The sequence below is a fragment of the Sciurus vulgaris genome (assembly GCF_902686455.1).
Source record: "Sciurus vulgaris genome assembly, chromosome: 1".
Classification (NCBI taxonomy): Eukaryota; Metazoa; Chordata; class Mammalia; order Rodentia; family Sciuridae; genus Sciurus; species Sciurus vulgaris.
Genome location: NC_136461.1, coordinates 7,592,721 through 7,614,624, shown reverse-complemented (window position 1 = coordinate 7,614,624; position 21,904 = coordinate 7,592,721). Strand labels below are relative to the sequence as shown.

The window sequence follows — 21,904 nt, the reverse complement described above, 5'->3', positions numbered from 1 at the left end:
CGAGTCCTCAGAATTCCTCCTCTTTTTTGTACAAAAAGGGAGAAATTGAGGAACGGGACTTTCCCATGGGCTCCCAGACTTTAGGGAAACCTCCCAGGGGCCCTGTTCATTTCAGAAATTCTTAAAGCACCGTGTGGAACTGGCGTGGCCTAAATCTGTCCTGGGAGGGTTGGCCGCCGGATGGCCACCAGCCCCCGAGACTTGGGAGTGGCATTTGTATATTAAAAGGCCACTTTTCCAGGAGAAATGCTGTGGATACATTAAGCTGTCGCCTGTTCTTTGGAGAGCCATTATTAATGGAAAACAATAGATTAATAGTTTTAAAACGCTTGTTCAATAAGTAATTTTTATGGCTCTGGATAGAGCCCATTAAACATTTCTGTGTGTTATTATAAAGAAGTTTTAAGCGTAAAATCATAAAGTCAATAGTCAGAGAATTAGTCACAGCGGCCAGCCACAGGCCATTAGTTTTAGGCGCTGTCAGAGACACCTGTGGCTTTCAAGGGAGAGTTTTTATTTCACGCGGCAGCGCCAGGTGGGGATGCAGAAATGACGGTGCCTGCTGCCTTCCATAAACTTGAAGGGACAGCAGGCAGGTGTGAGCAGCAGGATGCCAGGCAAATATTTACAAAGTGCAAACGTGAATGCAAAACTAAAGCGATCCAGGTCAATTTGCACATCCAGGCGGAGACACTTTATTTCCCCAGCGATCTACCTTTCAGAGCCTCCCTCCGCCAGCAGCATGGCCTTGATCTCCCGCTAAAGATAGCGGTGTAAGCGGCACCTTTTAAAAGCAAAGCGTCACCAGATTCCCCTGCATAAGGGCTGCCGGGCTCTTCTCCCCGGGGCGTTCTGTTTCCCATCAACCATACGATGGAGTCAAGTACTAAGAAGTGAAACTGAGCAGCAAAAAAGAACTTTTTAAAAAACCAACAGAAGCAATACAATTGTGGAAACTAGAGGAAATCCGAAGAAGATAATAAAAACTGCCCATCAGGACTGGGGTTGTGGCTCAGTGGTGGAGCGCGTGCCTCGCATGTGTGAGGCACTGGGTTCAATTCTCAGCACTGCATATAAGTAAATGAATAAAATAAAGGCATCAACAACTAAAAATATACACAGAAATAATTTTTTAAAAACTGCCTTTTCATTCCTCTGCCCGATATATATATGTGTGTGTATGTGTGTATATTTTGTTGTTGTTGTTGTTGTTGCTATGGAGTTGATATTTGAGTGCAGGGCCATGAGTAGTCACTGTGATCACAAGTCAATTAGACAGTAGTCTAATAAATGGTGCAGAAAGGAGGCAGGGAGTAGGACAGGGTTGGGTTAAAAGGGTGGTCAGGGTGGGCGTCACTGAGAAGGTGACTCTTGTGCAGACTTGAAGGAGATAAAGTGCGCTGTGCAGATATTTAAAAGAGTTCCAGGCAGAGGACACAGCTACGCAAAGGCCCAGAGGCAGGAGTGTGCCTGGGAAGCTTGAGAAACAGCAGGCAGACCAGGGTGGCAGGAACAGGGGAGAGAGCTGCAGAGAAGAGGGAGAAGAGGTCAGAGAGGTCAGGGGCACCGCACAGCGGCTGCTGATGGAACATGAGAGGTCTGAGCAAGGAGGGAGTGAAAGTTTTGAACAGAATCCTGCCGGCCCTTGTAAGGAATGGACAAGGGCATGAGGGAGGAGGCCAGGAGCCTGAGGAGGCAGCTGCGCTAAGCAGTCAGGGGTCGGGGCAGGGCTGGGAGTTGGGTCAAGTCTGGATATATTTCCAAGGTAGAACCCATGGGCTTTCCTGTTGGTTTCCCCACCCTGGGATTCTGCTCCTGCTGTTCTCATCCACTCCAGGTGCCTCCGGGCTGGACCGGCCTTTGGTCTGTGTCTGGGTGTCCATGCTCCCGACGTCCCCAGGGAAGCAGGCTCCTCAGGCTCCACCCGCGTTTCTCTTCCCTTCTCACCGCAGGCAGCTGGAGGACCCCCAAGCGCCTGGATTCTCTTTTGGCTCAATGCGGCTACTTTCTGCATCCCACTTTTGATGGCGACTTTATTTTCCGAGCTCACTACTCAGCCTGCTTCGTGCAGAAAGAGGTGGGTTTGGGAAAGTTTTTGTTTGTTTGTTTGTTTGTTTTAGCGCTGCTGGGAATGGAAGCCAGCAGCACCCCCAGGCAGGGCAAGGGCCGCACCACTAAGCAGCACCCCAGCCCTTAAGGCAGATTCCCTGATTCTCCTGGGAAGAGAGAGCATTCTGGGAGACAAACGGCACCAAACCTGAGCAGACATCAATTAAGGGGACCCTGGGCCATTTTTCCTCCATGGAACCAGCACTGAGGGTAACCAGTAGCCTCTGTCCTCACGCGGGTGTAGCATAGATAGCAAAGGGCCACACGCTGCCTCCTCCAGGCAGGCTTCCTGGCGGTCCCTGCTCTGTGTGACAGACCACCACCCTGAGTAACAACAGGCCCCAGCTGGACTCTTTGAGGGAGGGGAACTACACCCCCAGTTTGCCTCAGGGCCTGGCACACAGTAGGCACTCAATCAGTGCTTAATGACATGAACAACTGGAGGAGTTGCAGAGGTTGATTGGCTGAGCTTCCTGGCACAGGCCCTTGAGGCGCTCAGGAGACTGCATGATTCTGTCAGTTTTGCAAAAAAATGGCGTTCTTGGGTTCGCTTTCCTAAAGAGCCCCCCTCCGGGACCCTCCATGTGCAGGGGCTTCAGGCCCCTCCCACCTGGACCAGCCCAGGGAGGGGCTCTGTGGCTGGAGTGGGAGGGGCGGGCTGGGTCACCTACGGCCAGGAGGGGGAGAGTGGCCTGCCTGCAGCAGTGGCCACTGGCCTAGGGCCGAGGGGGCGGCATCTCTGTCACTCCCCCCGCCTGACCCTGCTGGGCCTCCCAAGCGGTGCCGACTGCCGGCTGGGGCTCGGATTTGTCCTTTTCTCCTCTCCTCGTCTCCGCCTCCGTTTCCTCTGTCTTCCGTCTTCTTCCTCCCTTGCTTGACAGAGCCCAGAGGTTTTCCCGGGGGATCCAGGTCCCTGGTGGGGAGGGCCTTCAGGAAGAGCCTTGCTGACCCTCCTCCTCTTCCTTCTTTAACCGCCCTCCCCTCCACCAGCCCCTGATCCCCACCTGCACATGCCACCTCAGGCCCCCCAGAGCTGACTTTGGTTCCTCCTGTGGCTGAGGGGGTCAGCCTGGCACCCCTGTGGGGGCCGCTGAAAAGCCCCGGCTCGCGCAGAGTGTGGGAGCGAGCTGGACTCGGGCCTTGTTTCCAGCGGTGGGGATGACCGCCTGCCTTTCCCTCGGTCACTCACTTCCACTAAGCCTCAGCGACCTGTCTGTAAGATGGGACATTCGTGAGGGTCCAGAGACGGGCTAGGAGCAGGTGTGTGTCGCCTGTGAGGAGACACGCGGGCGTAAACTCCTGTCTGTCTGACCCAGGGCGACTTCACGAAATCCCCGAGGGCTTCCTGGTGGGCGCCTGGACGCTGGACCCAGGCTCCTAGTCCCTGCTGGCCTTGGTCTCCAGTTCTTGTTCACCACGTTGGTGGCAAAGAGTCCCTGACCTGTAATTGTGGCCGATAAACCGTATTTTCTTCTTTCATCTGAATGTGCACACTTCGCCCTGCTTCCAGAAAGCAAATTACAGGCTGGACATCAGGATATTTCACAAAGGGGTGAAAAGGTCCGAGTGGAGTGAAGGCTACATAATGAAGTGTCCCACGACAGCGCCAGGGCCCAGCCGGCAGGGCGTCCGTTGTGGGCCCCTGTTCATTGAGGTAAGGGGCTTGGAGGGCCCGGGAGGAGGCAGAGGGCTTCTCTCCAAGGCCCAGTCAGGGGGCTGTGGCTCCTGAGCCTCGGGACAGAGCTGGGCAGAGGTGGCAGCTAGAGATGCAGAGTGGCGTGGTCCTCTGCCATGTCCACGGTCCTGGCTGGGTGCTGGGTTCCCCTCGGCTTTGGTCTGAGCAATGAGGACTGAGAGGAGATGAGAGCGAGTGAGGTCTGGATTAAAGCGCTCTGAATGGGCCTTCTCAGTTTCCCATTGAGAGTGGCGTGAGGGAGCCAAAACAGCAAAGTCGGATCATATTCTTTCTCCCCAGATTGAGTGAAGTTTCTGGAAAGATGCTCTTTTCCCTCCTTCCTTCTTTTCTTTCTGTTTTTTTTTTTTTTTTTTTTTTCTCCCCCTCGGTCCTGAGGATTGAACCCAGGGCCTTAGCACATGCTAGGCAAGTACTCTACCACTGAGCCACATCCCCAGTTCTTTTTATTTTGAGACAGGGCCTCACTAAGTTGCTGAGGCTGGCCTCAAACTCGAGATCCTCCTTCCTGCCTCAATCTCCCAATTTTCTGGGATTACAGGAGGGTGCCACTGTGCCAGTTTAGAATACTCCTTTTAAACCTGGGTCATGCCAAGGAATTACAGATCTCAGGGCTGGAGGGTAGCTCAGTGGTAGAGTTTGCTTAGCTTGCATGAGACTCTGGGTTCAAGACACAGCACGGGGCATGGGTTCTATTTCAGGTGTAATGCTTCCATTTGATAGATCAGGAATGAGCCTGTCCCAAGAGTTGTGAGCCAGTCCACTTCCTGGTGGGTTTCTTGAAGTCAAGTCTCTCTCTAGCCCTGGGAGACTTGGATGGGAGGCAGAGGGCTGCAAACTCAGAAGTCTACAGGGCCAAGCCAGCAACAGAAGGGAGTGTGCTAGACTGGGGAGTTCAAGACTTAGCTCACGTTGTCATTCACTCCACAGATACTTACACACTGCCCTCCATGCCAGCTCGTTACAGCTGCTTCTCAAATATTAGCCCATCCCGCCTTTAGTAGCGTCCTGGGCGGCTGGTACTGTCATGCCCATCTGCAGAGGTGGGAACTGAGCGGAGATTAGACTTGCCTGAGGTCCCGCAGCTGGTAAGTGGCTGAGCTGCACTACCTTCTGGGCAGTGTGGTGGGGGCCTTGGCAAGCTGCAGCGAGCACGGCCTCCAACCCTGGCCTCTGCCAGGAGTGGCCGCTGCTCAACTCCTGCCTCAGCTTGCTGCAGTTCCCAGCTTTTCTTTTTTTATACTAGGGATTGGGCCCGGGGTGCTCTGCCACTAAGCCGCATCCCCAGCCCTTTTTATTCTTGAGACAGGGTTTTGCTGCATTGCCCAGGCTGTTCTGCAGTTCTCGAACCTCCTGCCTCAGCCTCCTGAGAGGTTGGGATTATGGGTGTGCACCACTGTGCCTGGCAAGTTGCCAACTTTTTAAAGAAAAACAGGAGATCTATAAGCGTATATGAAGTCTCCTCATTTTAAAAAGCTGGTTTTGTGCTGGGCACAATGATGCATGCCTGTAAGCCCAGTGACTCGGGAGGCTGAGGCAGGAGGATCTCGAATTTGAGGCCAGTCTCGGCAACTCAGTGAGACCCTGTCTCTAAATAAAATATAAAAAGGGCTGGGGATATGGCCCAGTGGTTAAACACCCCTGGATTCAAGCCCTGGTACAAAGAAAAAAAAAAAATTTTTTTAAAGTTGGCTTTGGGTTTGGGGTGTAGCTTAGTGGTACAGCACTTTTTTATCAAGTGGGTTTGATCCCCAGCACTGAAACACAAATTGACTTTAATTTTGTAAATAATGTGTAACCCAAACAAGATGCTGACTTAGGGTACCAGGAAGGAAGGGGAAGAGGTAGAGAGAAGGGAGGAAAGAGGAAGGAAGAAGTGAGAGGAGGAGGTTGGAGTGAAAAGCTGCTAATGACAACCATTACTCATTCAATAAGCATTTATTAAGCACCTACTATATGCTGGGCACTGCACTGTTGCTAAAGGAACAGATTTGAACAGTATCTAGACCCTTGCTTCAGGAAGGTGGTATAGTTTTAATCTCATCTGGTGTGGATTTTAAAATGAGTGTGTTGTGTCTGGAGGAGCCCAGTAACAATGGCTCAGAAGACCTGAGGCCTGGACTGCCACCTTGCACTCTGAAGTTTTCTGCTTCCCAACCGTAAGGAGCAGGGTCTGGTCACCTGCATTTTTTGGTACCCAGGATTGAACCCAGATTTGCTTAACCACTGAGCTGCATACCAGCCCATTTTTATACTTTATTTAGAGACAGGGTTTCACTTTATTTAGAGATAGAGTTGCTTAGGACTTTGCTAAGTTGCTGAGGCTGGCTTTGAATTCAGGATCCTCCCGCCTCAGTCTCCCGAGCTTCTGCGCTTATGGGCATGCGCTATAGCACTCGGCCCACCTGCATTTTTAATGACTCACTGTGGCCACACCAAGCCTGACGTTGGTGCTCCTAAGAGTCACAAGGCCTCACTCTAGGAGGCCAGTTTGATTGACGTTCTGGGGCTGGTCACTCCTTCCTGTGCACTGGGCCTGAAATTCTGGGAGCTGCCGCCAGGGGGACAGTGTTGCAGGTGTCGCCCGACACCGGGCGGAGTTGCTGAGAGTCGCACCTCTTGGATCCGGCACCTACCGTGTCTCTAAGAACCTGCCGCTGAAGCCCAGAGGCCTCAATCCCCAGCGCCCTCCACCAAGCGAGGTGTGGGAGCCAGCATGTCCCCGCGTCCCTGGACAGAGTGGCAGAGAAGCGGACGCACACCAGCGACGGAAGACGGGTCTTCCCTGCTCCAGCCCCCCTCCCTGCTACCCCTCGCCATCGGAGAACCTCATCGAATTGACTGATTCATTCCTGGTGACTTCTGCAGCCGCCGCTTCCGTGGCTGCACCTTGAACTTGCATTAAGTTTTAATTAAAGCCGTTTCACCGGCCTTGCCCTTGGCTAAATGCAGCTGTGGGCACAGGGCACATAGATATTTAATACTTTGCCTCTCCCCGCTGATGGCGCAGGGTGCCCAAGGGTGTACCCGAGCCGTGCCCTGCTCGCCGCGATCCGCCAGCTCGCTTAAGTGTGCCCACAGGCCCCGAGCGGGAGGCCGCGCAATAACTATTCATTGCCCTGGGTTAAGTGTGCCCAGGGGCACCCGTAAACTCAATGCAGTGATTAGCGATTGCTCCCAGTGAAGGCTGCCCGAGGTCCTGCGGAATGTCCGCGGGCCCTAAATATAGCCTGTGCCGCAACTTAAAGGGCACGGTGCTGTTTCACTGCCTGATCGCACCCCTTCCTTCTTTTAGCAGAACTCTGGCCTCTTTCTTCAAGTCCAGCCTCCAGGGCTGCGCTGCCTACCTGCAGGGTGCAGCAGACGGGGGCGTGGGGACACTGGGCCAGCTCCGTGGTTGACCAGGGAAATGCCCTGTCCTCTTCCCCTCCCCTCCTGCCGCAGCCTCTTCCCCATTCCCTCCTCCCCTCTCTCCAGGAGAGGCCGGCACCTCCAAAGACAAGGAAATTGCAGGGTTCACCCAAGGGGCTCCTCGCGGGCTGCCCTGGGCCTGTTGCTATGGGGGAGGCGGCTCTCGGGTCCAGGGGGCAGGCGAGCTGGGGCACTAAGAATGCTGAGCGTCTGGAGCGGGGTCTCCTCAGGCCACTCCTTTCTGCCCCTGGGAACCCCCGCTGTGTCCCTGTGGGGAGTTGTCCTGCAAATCGGTCTCTTTTGCCCTCAGTCTCCCCAGCTTGTAGAGGCAGGGGGACCCTCTGCTGGTCTGTAATTTTGTCCTGGTCCCCAACCTCCCTGCCTGGGTCTGCAGCAGAGGCGAGGGGGCCTTGGAGAGTGTAGAAAGCCGGGAGAATGGCTGGGTGGAGGCCATGCCTCGCAGCAGAGTCAGGTAGGCCCTCTGCCCACACCTCGGTCCTCACCTGGGAGATGGGAGAACGATGCCACTGCATGAGATGGCTGCAAGGCGCCACACGAGAGCAGCTTTCCCACTTTGCCTGGGACTGCTCTGGTTTTAACACTGCAAGTCACACTTGGGGCATCTTCTCAGTCTCAGGAAACCTGGTGCCTTTGGCAGGGAGCAACTTTTTCTCTGGCTTTAGAAACCCTCTGTCTACCTTTGCTTATTGGATCCCACCCTGAAAGAAGCCGGGTCAGGAAAAAAATAGGTGAACTCTAGAGCAAGATGAGGTGGGTGACCTGGAGGAGGCTGGGGAGCACCTGTGGGACAGTTGGCTCTGGACAGTTGGCTCTGGACAGCAGTGTCTGGACCATGCACAGCCACCCTGGGCCTCACCAGCTGCGCCTGGCACCCCAGCTGCCCCCTCCTCAGCCTGGGGCAGCAGCTGAGGCTGCCACACTTCCCTAGGTCTGTTGACACTCAAGCCCCACGACATAAATGATTTTCTTGTCTTAATGAGCAAACAGCCCTCTGCCTGGCTCTCCTGCCGGCCTCCTGCTGGGGTAAGCACCAGCGCTCTGGGGAGAACAGTCGCTTACTCCCCTTTGCCAGCCACTTGCCAGGACGTGTCGCCTCCTCTCTGTTCTGCAGGTCTCCCGGCCCCTGCCTCTGAAGAGCAAGAGTGGACAGGTAGGTGGGGCAGGCACAACTGTCTGGAAGGTTCTTCCAGGCCCCGTGCTCAGGGATGCTCCGAGGCAGGAGATTTTGAATTCCGTTGTCCTGTGAAGAGTCCCGGTGGGCACTATCCACCTTCTGGGTCTTGGCAGAAGAAACTCCAGGCAGAGGCAAGAATCATTGGAGAGGAAACGCGAGGAGGGGACCCAACTTGGGTGGGAGGCTGGGTCAGAGGCCTCTGGGTTCTTCCCTGCTGAGGGGCTCTGCAGTCTCCAGGGGCAGGAGCTGGCGCCTTGCTAGGCTGTGGGTTTCCGTGCCACACCTTGCCTTCCGCTGCTCCCTGGTGTGTTTCTACCAGCCTTCGGGGGAGCCAGGCCCCGTCTCCATTCCGCATCCCCCTTTGGAAGTTTGGAGGACACACATGCCTTGCCTGGAGTCCTCCTCAGTGCCTCCTCCTGGTCCTAGGATGGGGCCCGAGGGACCCTCTCCCACCGTCAGGCACCCACCTTTGTTCAAGGCTTTGATTGTCAATGTCCCACTAAAGGGTAGCAATCAGAACCAAGGACAGGATCCCAGCGGTGCCCGCCCTGGGCGGCGTGTGGACTGACTGGCTGACGTTGCTGTCAGGGGAACCGGTACATCCATTCCTTCAGCCACTCTGTGCCTACTGTGTGCCAAGCGTCCTTGAAAGGAGCCTGTTCCTGCAAAGCATGGGGGTGCAGGACTCCACGGGGCCCCCATCCGCCCCTGTGCCAGCCCATGTCTCCCTGGCCCTGTCATCTTCCTGAGTGTCCCCCACCTACCTGTTCTCCTTGACCCCTAGTGACTGTGCCTCCCTGGTCAGATGGTTTGTGAATGTGTCCTGTTTCTCCAGACCCCATGGCTGCTGTCCCTTCGTGGGGAGTTGGTGGCTTCCCTGGAGGATGCCAGCTTGATGGGATTGTACGTGGACATCAATGCCACCACAGTTACCATCCAAAGCCCAAGACAAGAGCTTCTTCAGAGGAAGGAGGTCAGTGGTGGGCAACAGACCTGGCCAGCCCCTGCTAGGGCGGGGGCCTTGGCAGCATGGCACCCAGATGAGCACTTTGCCACTCCTCCCATGCCAATTCAAATGTCCACCTGCGAGACTGGACAGATTTAGGCAGGCTGCTTTGAAAATTGGGCCCCATTAGCGTAAAGTGCTCGGCTCGGCAGATGAGGGGCTCCTGCAATCATGTATTCAGTGCGTCCTGATCATGGTGGCAGGAGTGTAATTACCATCTCTTTAAATAGCCCAAAGTTGCCGTGTAAGAGAAGACGGCTCACATGACATTTGCTCCGAGCTCGCTTCCTGCTAAAAATATCCCAGCTAAATAATATTTCCTGGTTGCATTGGAGCAACGGTCCCTGACCCAGGCTCTGTAACTCTTGGGGGCTTAGTCCGAGACTAGTTGGAAGGTGGGGGGTACAGAGGGAATTTGCTTCTGGAAGGAGCCACTTCAAAGGCCACAGGGAGGACCCTTCTGCCTCCCCAGGTGCTGAACACCTCCGTGGAACTCCTGCCACTCTGGCTGGTGAGCGGCCACTATGCCTACTCCTTAGAGGCCGCTTGCCCACTGGGTAAGACCCAGGAGCACCCTGAATGTCCACTTATGACCCCCCCCCCCCCAGTTTCCTCCCCCACAGACACCTCGTTCCCCTCTCTCCGGCTCCTACTCTTCTCTTCTGAGCCCCGACCTTGGCCACACCCTTCTGAAATGCTTGGGACAAACAGAAGTTCGATCTTGCTGGAAGGCGTGGGTGACCTTTCTGGGCGGCCGGGCTGCAGACCTGGGGTCTGAGGGCTCCCAAGAGCCTCCCACGATGGGCTCCAGGGGATCTGAGGACAAAGCTGGGAGAGGTCTGCAGCCTGGATCAGATTCCTCAGGATCGTGACTCGGTGGCAGTAGGACCCTGATCTAGACCTTGTACTTGAGAACAACGCTGTTCAGCCTGGAGTGACGCCATTAGGGAGTGCCTTATGTGATAAAAAGAGGCCGGGGAAGCCCGAAGACCACTTCCTACCTCCAGGGAATTTAAATTCTGAAGCAGTCCATATGCAAAGTCAGGTGGATGGAAGTCTTCATCCTGCGAGGGCAGATGACCAACTCTGCGCACTTGCACAGAATCTTATCACCAACCAAGTTGCAGGCTCAGAGCTCCGGGGCGTTCTGGGCATTGGCGATGGTCTTGCCAAGCTCAGAGTCATCGCCTTCCACAGTTGGGTGATATTTGAAATCCCTTTATTTGGAGACAAATGCTTTCATTTAGTTGCTGCAGAGCAGGCTTAAAACGGACCCATGAGAGAGCTGACACAAGGAAATTCTTGCTAAAGTGTAAACACCTGATATGAGCTGTGTTTCTTAAGAGCAGCTTTGGGGTTGGAAGGGCACCAAGTTAAGTCACCAAAGTCGAACGGGGTATCGGCGGAGATATTCCAGCAGCTTCCTAGAGCAGCCCTGTTCCTGGCATCTGCTTTCTCATGGGTCTTCTCGAATGGCAGCCCGCCCTGGGGGTCTGGGGACCACAGGCATGCACTCCTGGTTACGGCCATTGCGGAAAGGCATTTGACTCCAGAGCCAGGGACCTGTGACCCATGTGTCCACCCTCGTGCCCATGTGCCTGCATGTGTCCTTCCTGTCCCAGGGTCATCCCAGCCGGACACGGAGGTCTCAGTTCACATCCCTAAGCAGAGGCTGGGTCTGGTCAAAAGAGGTTCCCGCATGGAGGAAAGCCTGAACCTAAAATCCCTCCACGCCCACCAGTCTGACAGCTTCACGGTGACTGAGAACAGGGAGTTTGTGGTGGTCAGCATCCCGGCGGCTGTGCTCCTCCAAGTCCAGGTCAGTGTCCTGGGGGTGTCACTGTCCTGCCCCTTCTGAGACCCTTCTTTGGGTCACTGACAGCAAGAGGAGTCAGAAATGTGGAGGGTGGAGCTGTGGGTCCGGCTTGGAATGGATTTCACCACTTACCCACCGAGGCAGCCATGTGGGAGGACAGCCACAGGGCAGACTGCATCTCTGTCACATGCCCTCGTTCCTCATGGTCCCACAGCCATGCCTGCAGGCCCGAGGAGCCCCAGGGACACAAGCTTTCTATAAGGTGGACCTGAGCCTGGAATTTGCTGAGGTGGCCGCACCGGTCCTCTGGACAGTGGAGAACATCTTCCAGTGCGTGGGTAAGTGGGCACCCGAGAGCGTGCCTGCTGGTGACAGGCACGCGCCACATGCGTCCTCTTCCCCTGGCCCCGTGGTTCTTTCTTCTGTGACGGTGTTACATCCCTGGACCGCAGAGGTCCCACAGTCAACCAGGGGAGTGCTGGTGTCAGACACCCGGCTGAAACTGGCCTGAGAACAGGAGTTGGGGATAAGGGGTCACAAGGTCCCTGGCTGTGGAGTCCAACTGCCACCATGGGGGACAAAGGTGGCAGGGCAGGGGGCGCATCCACTTTCCAAAGGGCGCAGACCTGGCGGGTTACTTAATCCTGTTCCGCCCCAGTTTTCTCACCTGGAGGGTTGAGAATGTGGACTCCTGTCAGCGGGATCAGATGAGAGGAGAGCTGGTGGCTTGGCTTCCAGACCGCCACTGTGCTTTGATCCATCAGCTACCTCCGCGTGGATTCCCGTTCCTCAGGTCACTTCATAGACAGATCAGGCCCCTTGGCAAAGAGCCATACACGTGGCAACTCATTTCTTAACCCGAGGGGACCTCCCTCTGAACGTGGTGTGTGTGCTCCCCTCCAGGGTGCTGGGACCGCGTCTTGAAAGGGGTTTTCGGCGAAAGGCCTGCTACCAGACAACCTGGTCTTCACACATGCAAAACGACCAGGGGCAAAACCCATTCAAATACAGCATAAGGAAATACACATAATTCACAAATGATGTCGATCACTTTCATCTTGAACTTCCTAACTGTCCTCAATAGAAGACAGACGCAGAGGAGATTTAATTCAGATGTTAATAGCACAAGAATGCCCCGTTACCAGGATATGATGTTTCGGTGCTGCATAAAAATGTAATTATATTCAGAACTATATTTAAAGATTAAAAGGGGGACTGCCTACCACATCTAGCCCCAAATTCAGAATTAGAAACAAAGAAAAAGGCAGGATGGGGGGGAAGAGTTCTAACCGTCTGCTAAAAATGGCAATATTTCTTGAAAGTTTTTACACATTTCGGCTGTTTTTATTTGAACAGTTTCCTGCAGTGACGACATCGATTTTGGAAAGGGAGAGCTAGAACTTTATCCAATAAGTACTCACTCAGCGTTTGCCACACGAGGCTCGGGCCTCAGAGGCCACCAGATTGGGTCCTCATTCTCCAGCAGTGTCCAGACTGGAATGGGAGATAAGAAATATCCAGAGACTGAAATGGAGGGCAGGTGGACTCGGCGGAGATGCCAATGATGAGATAATTTTTGTCCTGGGCTTTAAAGAGCAAGTAGGTTGTTTTTCACATGGGAGATAATGAAGAAAATTCAAAAATAGCAATAGCAATAAAAACATTTTAAGAAAAGTTTTTGGCCTCCCTGGAAAGATTTACGTGGGGAAAGAATGTTCTTGCTCTCATTTTATTAATTTAATATCAGCAGTCAGAATGAATCTCCCCCCTCCCTGGTTCCCAGTGCACCTCCCCTGTTCCTCCCCTGCAGCTTCTAGGCCTTTCTGTTCTTATTATAGTTGGAGGTGCGTGCTCCTGTCTCTCCCTCTAGTCTGAATGCCTGGAGATCAAGGGCTCTGTCTTATACAGTTTTCATTCTTCGCAACCTTTACAGGGCCTCCTTGCCCTTGGTGAGCACTTGATAAGTGCTTGTTGGACTGCATTTTCACAAGGAGTTTTTACAAAATATTTTAGACAAAGAACTCCCCCACCCCCTTTTGTAAATATGTGACTAATGAATGGATAGCCTAAGTGCTGTGGTAACAGATTTTTTTTTTTAATCTTCCTTGCGACCCCCCACCTCCCAAGCAGTTAGAACCTATAGGACGCATCCTAACTGCTTTAGATGGTGGCTGTCATAAACAGTGGAAGGACAAAGACCTGGAGGGGGCTATTTTCTTCTGGATTCATTCACATTTTAAAGCGTGGTTGGGGGGGGGGGGCGATTCTCTGATGGAAGTGCCAGTAGGGGTCAGGCAGGGCATGTAAATGAGCGTGGATAAGGAAACCCAGGGTCCCAGTGGGGGGTGACAAGGTGGCAAAGTCAGGTGCAGAAGCTGATGGGGAGTGATGGGAACTCCTGAGAGCCAGCAGCTGCCAGGCCTGGCTTCCCTTGGCCGAGCCTCTGCCTGGCTGGTAGGTTCCTACCTCAGACTCACAGGCCAGGGTGGCCAAGTCTTCTGATTTTCCATGAGAAACCGGTCACGTACAACCTGTTTTAAAATTTTTGTCAGTAAGTTTAAAAAATATTTTAAAGTCCCTGTAGTTGAGATCAAACCTGTTGAAGGACTTCCTAGGGCTCCGGGGGTAATGTCGGTAAGCTCTAACCCAGGTCTTCTCACAGGGGGTAGTTTTTGCCTCTCAGGGGACACTGGGCAACATCCGGAAACATTTTTGTTTATCACAGTGCAGGAGGATGCTACTGGCATTGGATGGGCAGAGGCCAGGGATGACACGCCTCCCACCCACGACAAAGAAAGATCTAGTCCCAAACATCAGTGGTCAGCCTGAGGGGTGGTTGGGCAGGGAACTGCCCAGGTCTGTTTGGCTCCCGGGGTTGGACCCATCCGACGTATTGGACCTCGAGCTAGGGAATGGCTCAGAGAGGAAACTGGTTGTGGCATTGAAGCTGGGGCGGTAAGTTGGGACCAGATGGTCTTTGCAGAAACCTAAATTTCTGAGGTTTCATTTTAAAAACGTGTCTCGGTGCCCACGCAGCCTCTCCAGGTTGGAGGTCTGCGAAACTCAGCCAGAAGACCCTCCTAAGCCAGGCTTCGCTTGACCTCCCCAGCCTTCGCTCCCCTCACCCTGCAAAAGGGCATGCTCCTGGTCCCTACGGCAGGGTGTTGAAGGGACTCTGCCCCCTTAGGAGAAAGACTGACCTCTGCCTCCTTTGTGGAAGGTTCAGGAACAGAGTTGCCTGCCTCAACAACTCGGCCGAGGCCTCCTGCATCCTCTCCACCCGCAGGACTGGACACCCCTCCAGCAGGATTGCAGTCTGCTCCTTCCTCCCTGTTCCAGGATGTGGGACCAGGTGCCCAGGAGGGGCCTTGGCAGGGCCCCGCACACTGGTCTTCCGGTGAACTGCCCCAGGCAAGTGCACGGCAAGTCGGTGCCCTCTGCCCACAGCTTCCTCCCGGGGGTTTGTCTCCTTGTAGAGTCTAGCTGGGCTTGAGGTCTCTGTTTCACTATGGTTCTTCCAAGGAGAGTCCCACTCTGTCCCCTAGCCATGTCGCCTGAAATTCAGAGAAAGCCAGGGTCCCTGTGAGCTCCATCTAGGGGGAGACGCCTCATCCGTCCTGCCTGGCTCAGCTTCCTTGTTCCTTAGACTTGGCAAAAGGTGGTGGCAGGCAGGGTCAGCAGCTGTGCCCACAAGTGAGGGGAGGGAAACTGAGGCCCTCTGCAGAGGCCTGTGGCAGAGCCCTGGAACTAGGCCTGGAAGACCAGCCTGAGGTCCCGGCTCCCACGGGGCCTTCTCTAGGTGAGACCCACGGGGCCGCGCGGCCACTCGTTTCTGTTTCTCCTGCTTTTTCTCCCTCACTGCAGCAGGAACCCAGATGCCTCCTGCGAACAGCCAGGCCTGCAGGAGGAAGCTGGGCGTCCACTGCCTCCCTTCTCCCCAGAGCAGTGCCAGGTCAGCATGGCCCCGGGCTCCCCTGGGGGAAGCCAAGTCACCTCCCCTGACTGCAGCCATGCTCTCCTCAGAGCCCAGGGGGCTGTCCGGGCTGGCCCGGGCCCCTCGCGCCCAATCTTCCCAGCTCTGACAGGGCATCTGTCCTCAGCAGTCTCTCCTCGATGGCCTCCCTGGGGGTCTGCCCCACCCAAAGTGTTCCTGGGCTCGGATCCATCTGTCACCCTAATGGAAGGTCCAGGACCTACAAGGCCTGAGCAGGAGGACCCCACCCAGTCATCGGGAGGAAGTGCAGCTTCAACAGAGCGCATCCAGGGGGAGTCTGCCCAGGCCAGCACGGAGTTCCAGCCACTGATGAGGCACCCGGAGGCCAGCCTGGCCGGGGACACATCGGTTTCCCACTATTACCTCAAGCTGCCCCAGGAAACACTGTCTGTAACACAGTCCAAAGAACCACCTCAGAGTGGCCATGGCCTCTCCCAGGAGGGAGCCAAAGGGCACCTGGGCCTGTTAGCCCCAGAACCAAGTCAGGTCACGGAGGGGCCTGGGCGAACCCTCCTTCCGGGGGTGGATGCCATCTTCACCACCCCAAGAGGGCAGCGGACAGACACCAGGGCCCCTCGGGGGACCTCAGAACGGCATGAAGTGGACCCAGCAGCTCCCCTGACAGCTCTTGTGGAGAACCCTCTGGCCTCTTCCTCTGAGGAGCCTGCAACCTCCTTTCTGGAAGGGTCCGTGAGAGCCCCAAACCTGGAGTCAAACCCCAAGTGGCCGGTGAGCGGGTGTGGGTCGGAGGCTGCACGCACGTCCAGCCCTTCCCCTCTGCAAGGCTCCTGCGGGAGCCGTGTCACCCCCTCTGCTTGAGCTGGAGGCCACTTCTCGGCTGACCCTGGACTCTTGCTGCAGCAGGAGCCCACAGAGCCCACACTGCCCCCAGCCCTGAGAGTCATGGGAGCCCTGGCCTTCAGTGTGTGTGGAGGGCTCTCTGAGAGACCCCAGTGCTGATCCTCCATGGAGACTCCAGCGGTGAGCCTTGGGAGGCCCCAAGAAGCAAGGTGCAGCAGGGTGCGAGGACTGTTTGGCTGCCTCCGGGGGAAGGGCAGCTGAGTGCAGAACAAAGGCCCTGGGTCTCTCCTGGCCTCTCCTGGTCTAGCCTGTTTCTGTGCTTGCTCTTGCTGTTACAGGGAGGGAGGCATGGAGGCCAGGTGCCCGCTCCGCTGTTAGGCCTGCTAGAATTCAGTGTTCAGTCCCAGGGTCTCCCTCTTTGGCTGTGTGACCTTGGCAAGGCACCAGCCTCTCTGAGCCTCAGTTTTGGGATCAGTGGAATAGGGAAGATTCTTGATCTTCCCTGGAGGAGCTGTTGAGGGCTGAGGAGGAATTGACGTAGAGCCCTGCACGCAGCGTGGGTCAGAAGCCCAGGACCTTCTGTGCTTATTATTGCCGCCACAGCCAGATGCAGCTCCCAGGCCCAGGAGGGTAAGGGAGAGCTTCAGCCAGAGTCAGACATCTGTGCGGGGCTACAGTGCCCTGGCATGTGACCCCATCCTGGGACCCCAGCTGTGGGCAGGACCCCCAGGGAGAAGGCAGGGGTGCCTTACTTTGCTCTCTCGATGATTCCTTCCTCTGGTTTCCGTGGCATCGGGTGCCATGCTGGCCTGGATGGCCCTGGTGACATCCAGTGACCCAGTGCACTCTGGCTCCCTGGCCCAGAAGCCCGGCTGAGGCCGGAACCACATTCGGTGCTTCCCTGGGAGGGTGGCGCCCCCACCCCTGAGGGCCGACCCGCTGGAAGTGGGAATTGGATCGCAGCCAAGGACAGGAGGCCGTGGGCGACGCCCGCCCGGAACGCGGGCTAAATAAATAAATAAATAAATAATCAGGGTTGTCTTGGCTGATGAACGGTCCCTACCTCGAGGACGACTGCCCCCCGCGGCCCCCAGATCCATCCCAGGCAGAAGCTTAATAGCCCATTTAAGGCGTTTCCTTTCACCACGGCTTGAGCCGCTCTTGCCATTACGAGGTTTTCAGCTTCTCTCTGAAATCAAATTACTGACTCCATTTAATTTTTTAAAAGCTCGGATGATTTCCCTTCTTGAATCTGAGCCGTGACTCCAAGGCCAGGCCTCCGGCCCCACCCCCGCCCTGCCCGGCGGGTCCCCTGCAGGCAGCTGGTGCCCAGGGGTGGTGGCCCCCATGTCAGGGCAAGCCTGACACCTACAGGGGAAGCCAGCAGGAGAGGCTCAGGCCTCGGACACCCCCTGGAAACCTGCTGTGTGGCCGGCCTCCCTGGGGCTTGCGTCAGCCCTCAGGAGCTCAGGGCTCTGGGGCCAGTGGTTAGGGCCCTGGGCGGAAGCAGGGGCGTATGCTGGTGGCTCCCCAGGCCCCACGTTGCCCTCCGTGGCGCATGCCCGGGTCCCATCTCTCAGCAGGCGTTTATGGGGCAGCTCCTGTGCCAGGCACTGCTCCGGCTCCGGGGGAGGGAATGTTCTAGTGAGTGTGTGCGGGGGACTGGAGACCAGTGATAAACACACGTGGACAGTTCCAGATGATGCTGAGTGCTCTGGAGAGAGCCAGGCGAGCGGCTGCCTTGGGTGGGAAGGTCAGAGCGGCCTCCAGGAGGAGGTAAGGAGGCAACCTCAGCACGAGCCGGGAGGGTGTCCAGGAACGGGACAGCAGTGCAGGGGCCTGGAGGAGCATCGGAGGGGCAGAAAAAGAGCCATCGAAGCAGATAGTCCGGGGGCAGGAGCACAGGTGTCATGCTGGCCTGCGAGGGCCAGCCAACAGGGAGGGGTGTTTAGGCAGAGCAGTGGCCTTGGGCGGACGCTTGGCAGAGCTGGCTGTGACTGGAGGTGATGTCAAAGGACAAGAGCAGCAGGGGGAGGGCTGGGGAGTAGGGCTGGTCAGGGCCCACCTGCCCACTGGAAGGGAAGGTGGCTCACGGGTCCCCTCCTTGCATGCTGTGCCTGGCACGCCTGCGTCCCAGTGACGTCAAGGAAGGCTGCCCTGCACTGCTGGAGGCAGACGCGTCTTCCATCTGAACCTTGGCCCTGGAGTTTCCACTGCGATCCTGTCTCCTCCTCCATCCACCCCTTCCCCTTCTCCATCCCTGCAGGGCCACCAGCTTGGGGGCACCCTTGAGTAGGGGTGCAGGCACCCCAAGAAGTCTCGTAAGGTGTGGTTGGTCCTTTACCAAGTCCTCCCCCATTCCCCGCCCTGAGCCCTCCGCAACAGGAGTGGAGCTCAAGAAATCACCAGCTCAACCTGCCTACCTGGCCCCTGGCCCCTCGCCCTGGTGGCTGGGAGGGTCTGGGCGCTCTTGTGGACTCAGCGCTCTGCAGCTGGGACAAGCATCTCATTTCTCTTCTCTTCCTTTACGTCACTCTGTCCTCTCAGAAGTGGGACAGTCATGTCTAATTAGAAATTGTTCTGGGGAGCGCTCCTGATCTTCCCAAAGATGACAACCCCAGTTCTGTGACTGGGGTTCCACTAGGGCCTGGGCGGCACCTGTGCCCAATTCCAGGGGCTATGCAGACATGGACCCGAATGTCATCTCTACCTTGGGGTTTCCTCTGGAAACTCCCAGGTCTTGCATTGTTTGTTCATGGCTAACGCCGCTGTGAACCGTGAAACCCTGGCAGGCGGCTCTTCTCTGGGTCAGCAGCTGGGTGGGATCTCGAGTAGCGGGTCATCCAGGTGGCTGGAATCCACCCTCAGCGGCCGAGAGACAGGATGCATTCAGTGACCTTCTGTCCTGCGGCTGTGTTGGCCTCCAGAGCACCAAGCCTGTTTCCATGCCTCAGAACGTCCAGGCTCACTGGTTTTCCCTTCTCGAAACGAAGGTCTTGAGTTCCCAGCTTTTAGATGCTTCCCACAACAGACTTCACATCACAGCGTACCCTTTCAGCCTCAGCTGCGAGTCTCTGTTGGGTATTTGAATATTACTTAAACTGGAATTGTAGTTATCAACTCAGTAATTCTCCAAATTACTGTGTAACCAGAGAGGCGGCCTGGTGGGAAGAGCTTTCTTCCGGGTGTCAGGAGACCAGAACTGCCCTGCCCTTGCCAAGTGACCTTGAGCCTGGATTCAGCCTCAGGATACTTGGAAGCAGGATGGCCAGGGATCTCTGACCTAGGATATGTGGGATCACCCCTTGGGGTTAGCATGAAGTCTCCACAGTGGCTCGGAGAGAACCCCTCACTCCTAAGGGACCATCAGCCCTGCTCAGTCCAGCCCTTTCCACCTCCCCCGGCTCTGCTGCTTGTGGGGCTGTTCCCTGGGGCTGGGGGCTTCCAGAGACATCAGGCCAAGCCAGCAGAGAGGACAAATGGGACAGTAGTATGGACAGAAGCCGGGTCCTGCGTAGCCAGCAGGAATCCACCCTGCTTTGCTCCACAGGTGACCTCCCTCCTCTTCCCGGTTCCTCTCCCAAGGCTGAGCCATCCTACATCTTAGATCTCAAGGCCCCAAGAACCATAGTCCTTATAGTGGGGCCTTCCCCCAACCAGACCAGCAACGAGTGGCCTTAGCAGCCCCCTGCATTTTGTTGAAAATGCAAATTCTTGAGTTGGGAATGGAGCTCAGTCATAGAGTATTTGCCTAGCATGCTGGGGGTCCCCTCAAAAATGTGAATGCTTGGGCCCCACTCCCAGTCCAGAAACTCAGGGGAGCAGGCTTGGTGATCTGCACTTGAACAAGCCCTCTAGGGGCTTCTGAAGCAGCACTGTGGTAAGCTAAGAACCCTTGACTGGGGAAGTGTCACGGGCATCCCCAAGTCAGAGAAGACCCCTGTATTCACAGGAAGGCAGTGTTGGGCAATCCTTCAGCTTCCAAGGAATCGCCACACCCTGTGTTCATTGCATCTAGCATAATTCTGTTGAGGAAGAAAGGAATTGTTCTTTCCATTTTACAGATGAGGGAGCTGAGGCTCAGGGCCTTACCCTGATCATACAGCTAGGACCTGGCAGCTCCAGGCCTCAAACCCTGGCCTTCTCATCCTAAGGTGAGGGTTCTCTCCTGGACACCTTAGGTTTCTGGGACTCCTTAAGTCAAAGGTATAAATGAACGTTGACCAGAGAAAATCCCACTTCCAGCTCTCTCTCTCTCTCCCTGGTTTCTAGTTGTAATCATAGGAAAGAGCATCCTGGAAACAATAAATCTTGCCTGGCAGCTAAGTAAGAGCTCTGAGAGGAGTTACACGTCAGGGAGATGGGACTTTATTTCTCAATGAAATAGTCTTTTTATGGCTGGAATAAAAGTGCCAGGGGGGAGCCTAATGCCAGGAAGTAGCAAGCTCGTTGATAAACTCTTCATCCAGGGCGAGGCCGCTTGGGAAGTGGCAGCCAGCCACAGGCCCTGCGTTTCCACATGCGTGGTTCTCTGCAGGTTAGAGTCATGGAAGACCCTGGGGTCCTCAAGGGTCACCCAGCTGGGGAAGGGCCCCGGTTGGAGAAGGTACGTACTCTTTCACTGGGCCAACAGGTCCTAGGAGCAGACCTGCAGTGCAAAGAGTGGGCAGCAGGGGGCAGCATAACACATGGTTCCAGCCTGTCCAGTGGGCACTATTGGGGGGCTTTGGAGTAGGGGGTCTCCAAAGAACAACCCTCAGAGGATCTCAACAGTAACTCCCTCCATAGGACCTCTTCTTCCTACTTTTAGACCTTCCCACTCCCAATCCCTTCGTGGCAGGGGACAGTCTGCCATCTTTACCCTAGAGGAAGCTTCTGCCCCCACCTGAACCATAATGTGGATGCAGAATTAGGGGCTGGGGGCTTCTCTATCCTTTTCCACCCTCTGGCCATTTTCTCAAGTTTCTCCAGCCTTTGCTTTGGACCTGATTAACCCTTTGGCTTCCTTTCGAGGGGCTTCTTGAGGGGTCTCAGGGTGCATTATGTGTGGGTGGGTGGTTTTGGTGGGTGGGGGACCCCAGTCTTCATGGCCACTGGGGCCAGGAGAAAACCCTGAAGGACAAAGAGAAAGTGAGGAAACCTCCTTATTCGAGAATGTGCGTGATTGGCAGGTTTACGGCCTCGGGAAGGTGCGTGGTATTCTGCACAATCAAGTCATTTTTAAAAATAATCTCCTGCTTAAGTCGTACACGCTGCTAATTGCATTTTAATAAGTCTCTTAAAATCTTGCCATATTTTTTAATATCCTAATATTAGGTAAGTGATTGCAGGGGACACTGGAGGGCATGGCGAGTTTATATAACAGAGGGAGGGCCGTAACGAAGCTGGGGGTGGGGGTGGCCACCCAGTGGCCAGTGGTATGTGTGTGTGCGTGTGTGTCTGTTGTTTGTGTGATGCGAGTGTGTCCATGTGGGAGTGTGCACAGACGTGTGTTCCTGGACAGGGCTTCCCAAGTCCACAGCCCTGGACAGTGATCCACATGAGCCTCTTCCTCAGTCACAGCAGCAAATGTCACTTGCTCTCAGGTCTTCTGGATGTGAGGAGAGACAGATGTCACCCTCTTAACTCCCATGGTCCCAGACTGGAGCATCTGAGCCAGAGGGTTCTCTGATGCCACCGTCCTCTTTTCCCTTCCCAAGAACCCAGGTCTTGAGCCTGGACAGGTTGTGACTTGGTCAAGGCCACGTAGCAAGATGGAGCCCCTTGGAGAACTCGGAGCACAGTCTTGTGAGGGCAGAGCAAGGGCCATCTTCCTCTTCCTCTTCTCCAGCATGGATGCTGGCTTCAGTGTCCTGGCCTTACACATGTTGGGGAGCTGG

General features: G+C 55.6%; 1 protein-coding gene across 1 annotated transcript in view; it reads left to right on the top strand.

Annotated features, from left to right (window-relative positions):
* Positions 1-17,050, top strand: part of CIROZ (ciliated left-right organizer protein containing ZP-N domains) — a 24,893-nt gene extending 7,843 nt beyond the window's left edge. Inside the window, exons 4-12 of the mRNA XM_079143121.1 lie at positions 1,953-2,077; positions 3,620-3,763; positions 8,346-8,384; positions 9,244-9,381; positions 9,887-9,971; positions 11,037-11,233; positions 11,445-11,568; positions 15,095-15,182; positions 15,415-17,050. Coding sequence (XP_078999247.1) covers positions 1,953-2,077; positions 3,620-3,763; positions 8,346-8,384; positions 9,244-9,381; positions 9,887-9,971; positions 11,037-11,233; positions 11,445-11,568; positions 15,095-15,182; positions 15,415-15,436 — 962 coding nt within the window. The 3' untranslated portion in view covers positions 15,437-17,050. The remainder of the gene's footprint in view (positions 1-1,952; positions 2,078-3,619; positions 3,764-8,345; positions 8,385-9,243; positions 9,382-9,886; positions 9,972-11,036; positions 11,234-11,444; positions 11,569-15,094; positions 15,183-15,414) is intronic.
* Positions 17,051-21,904: the final 4,854 nt, after the last annotated feature.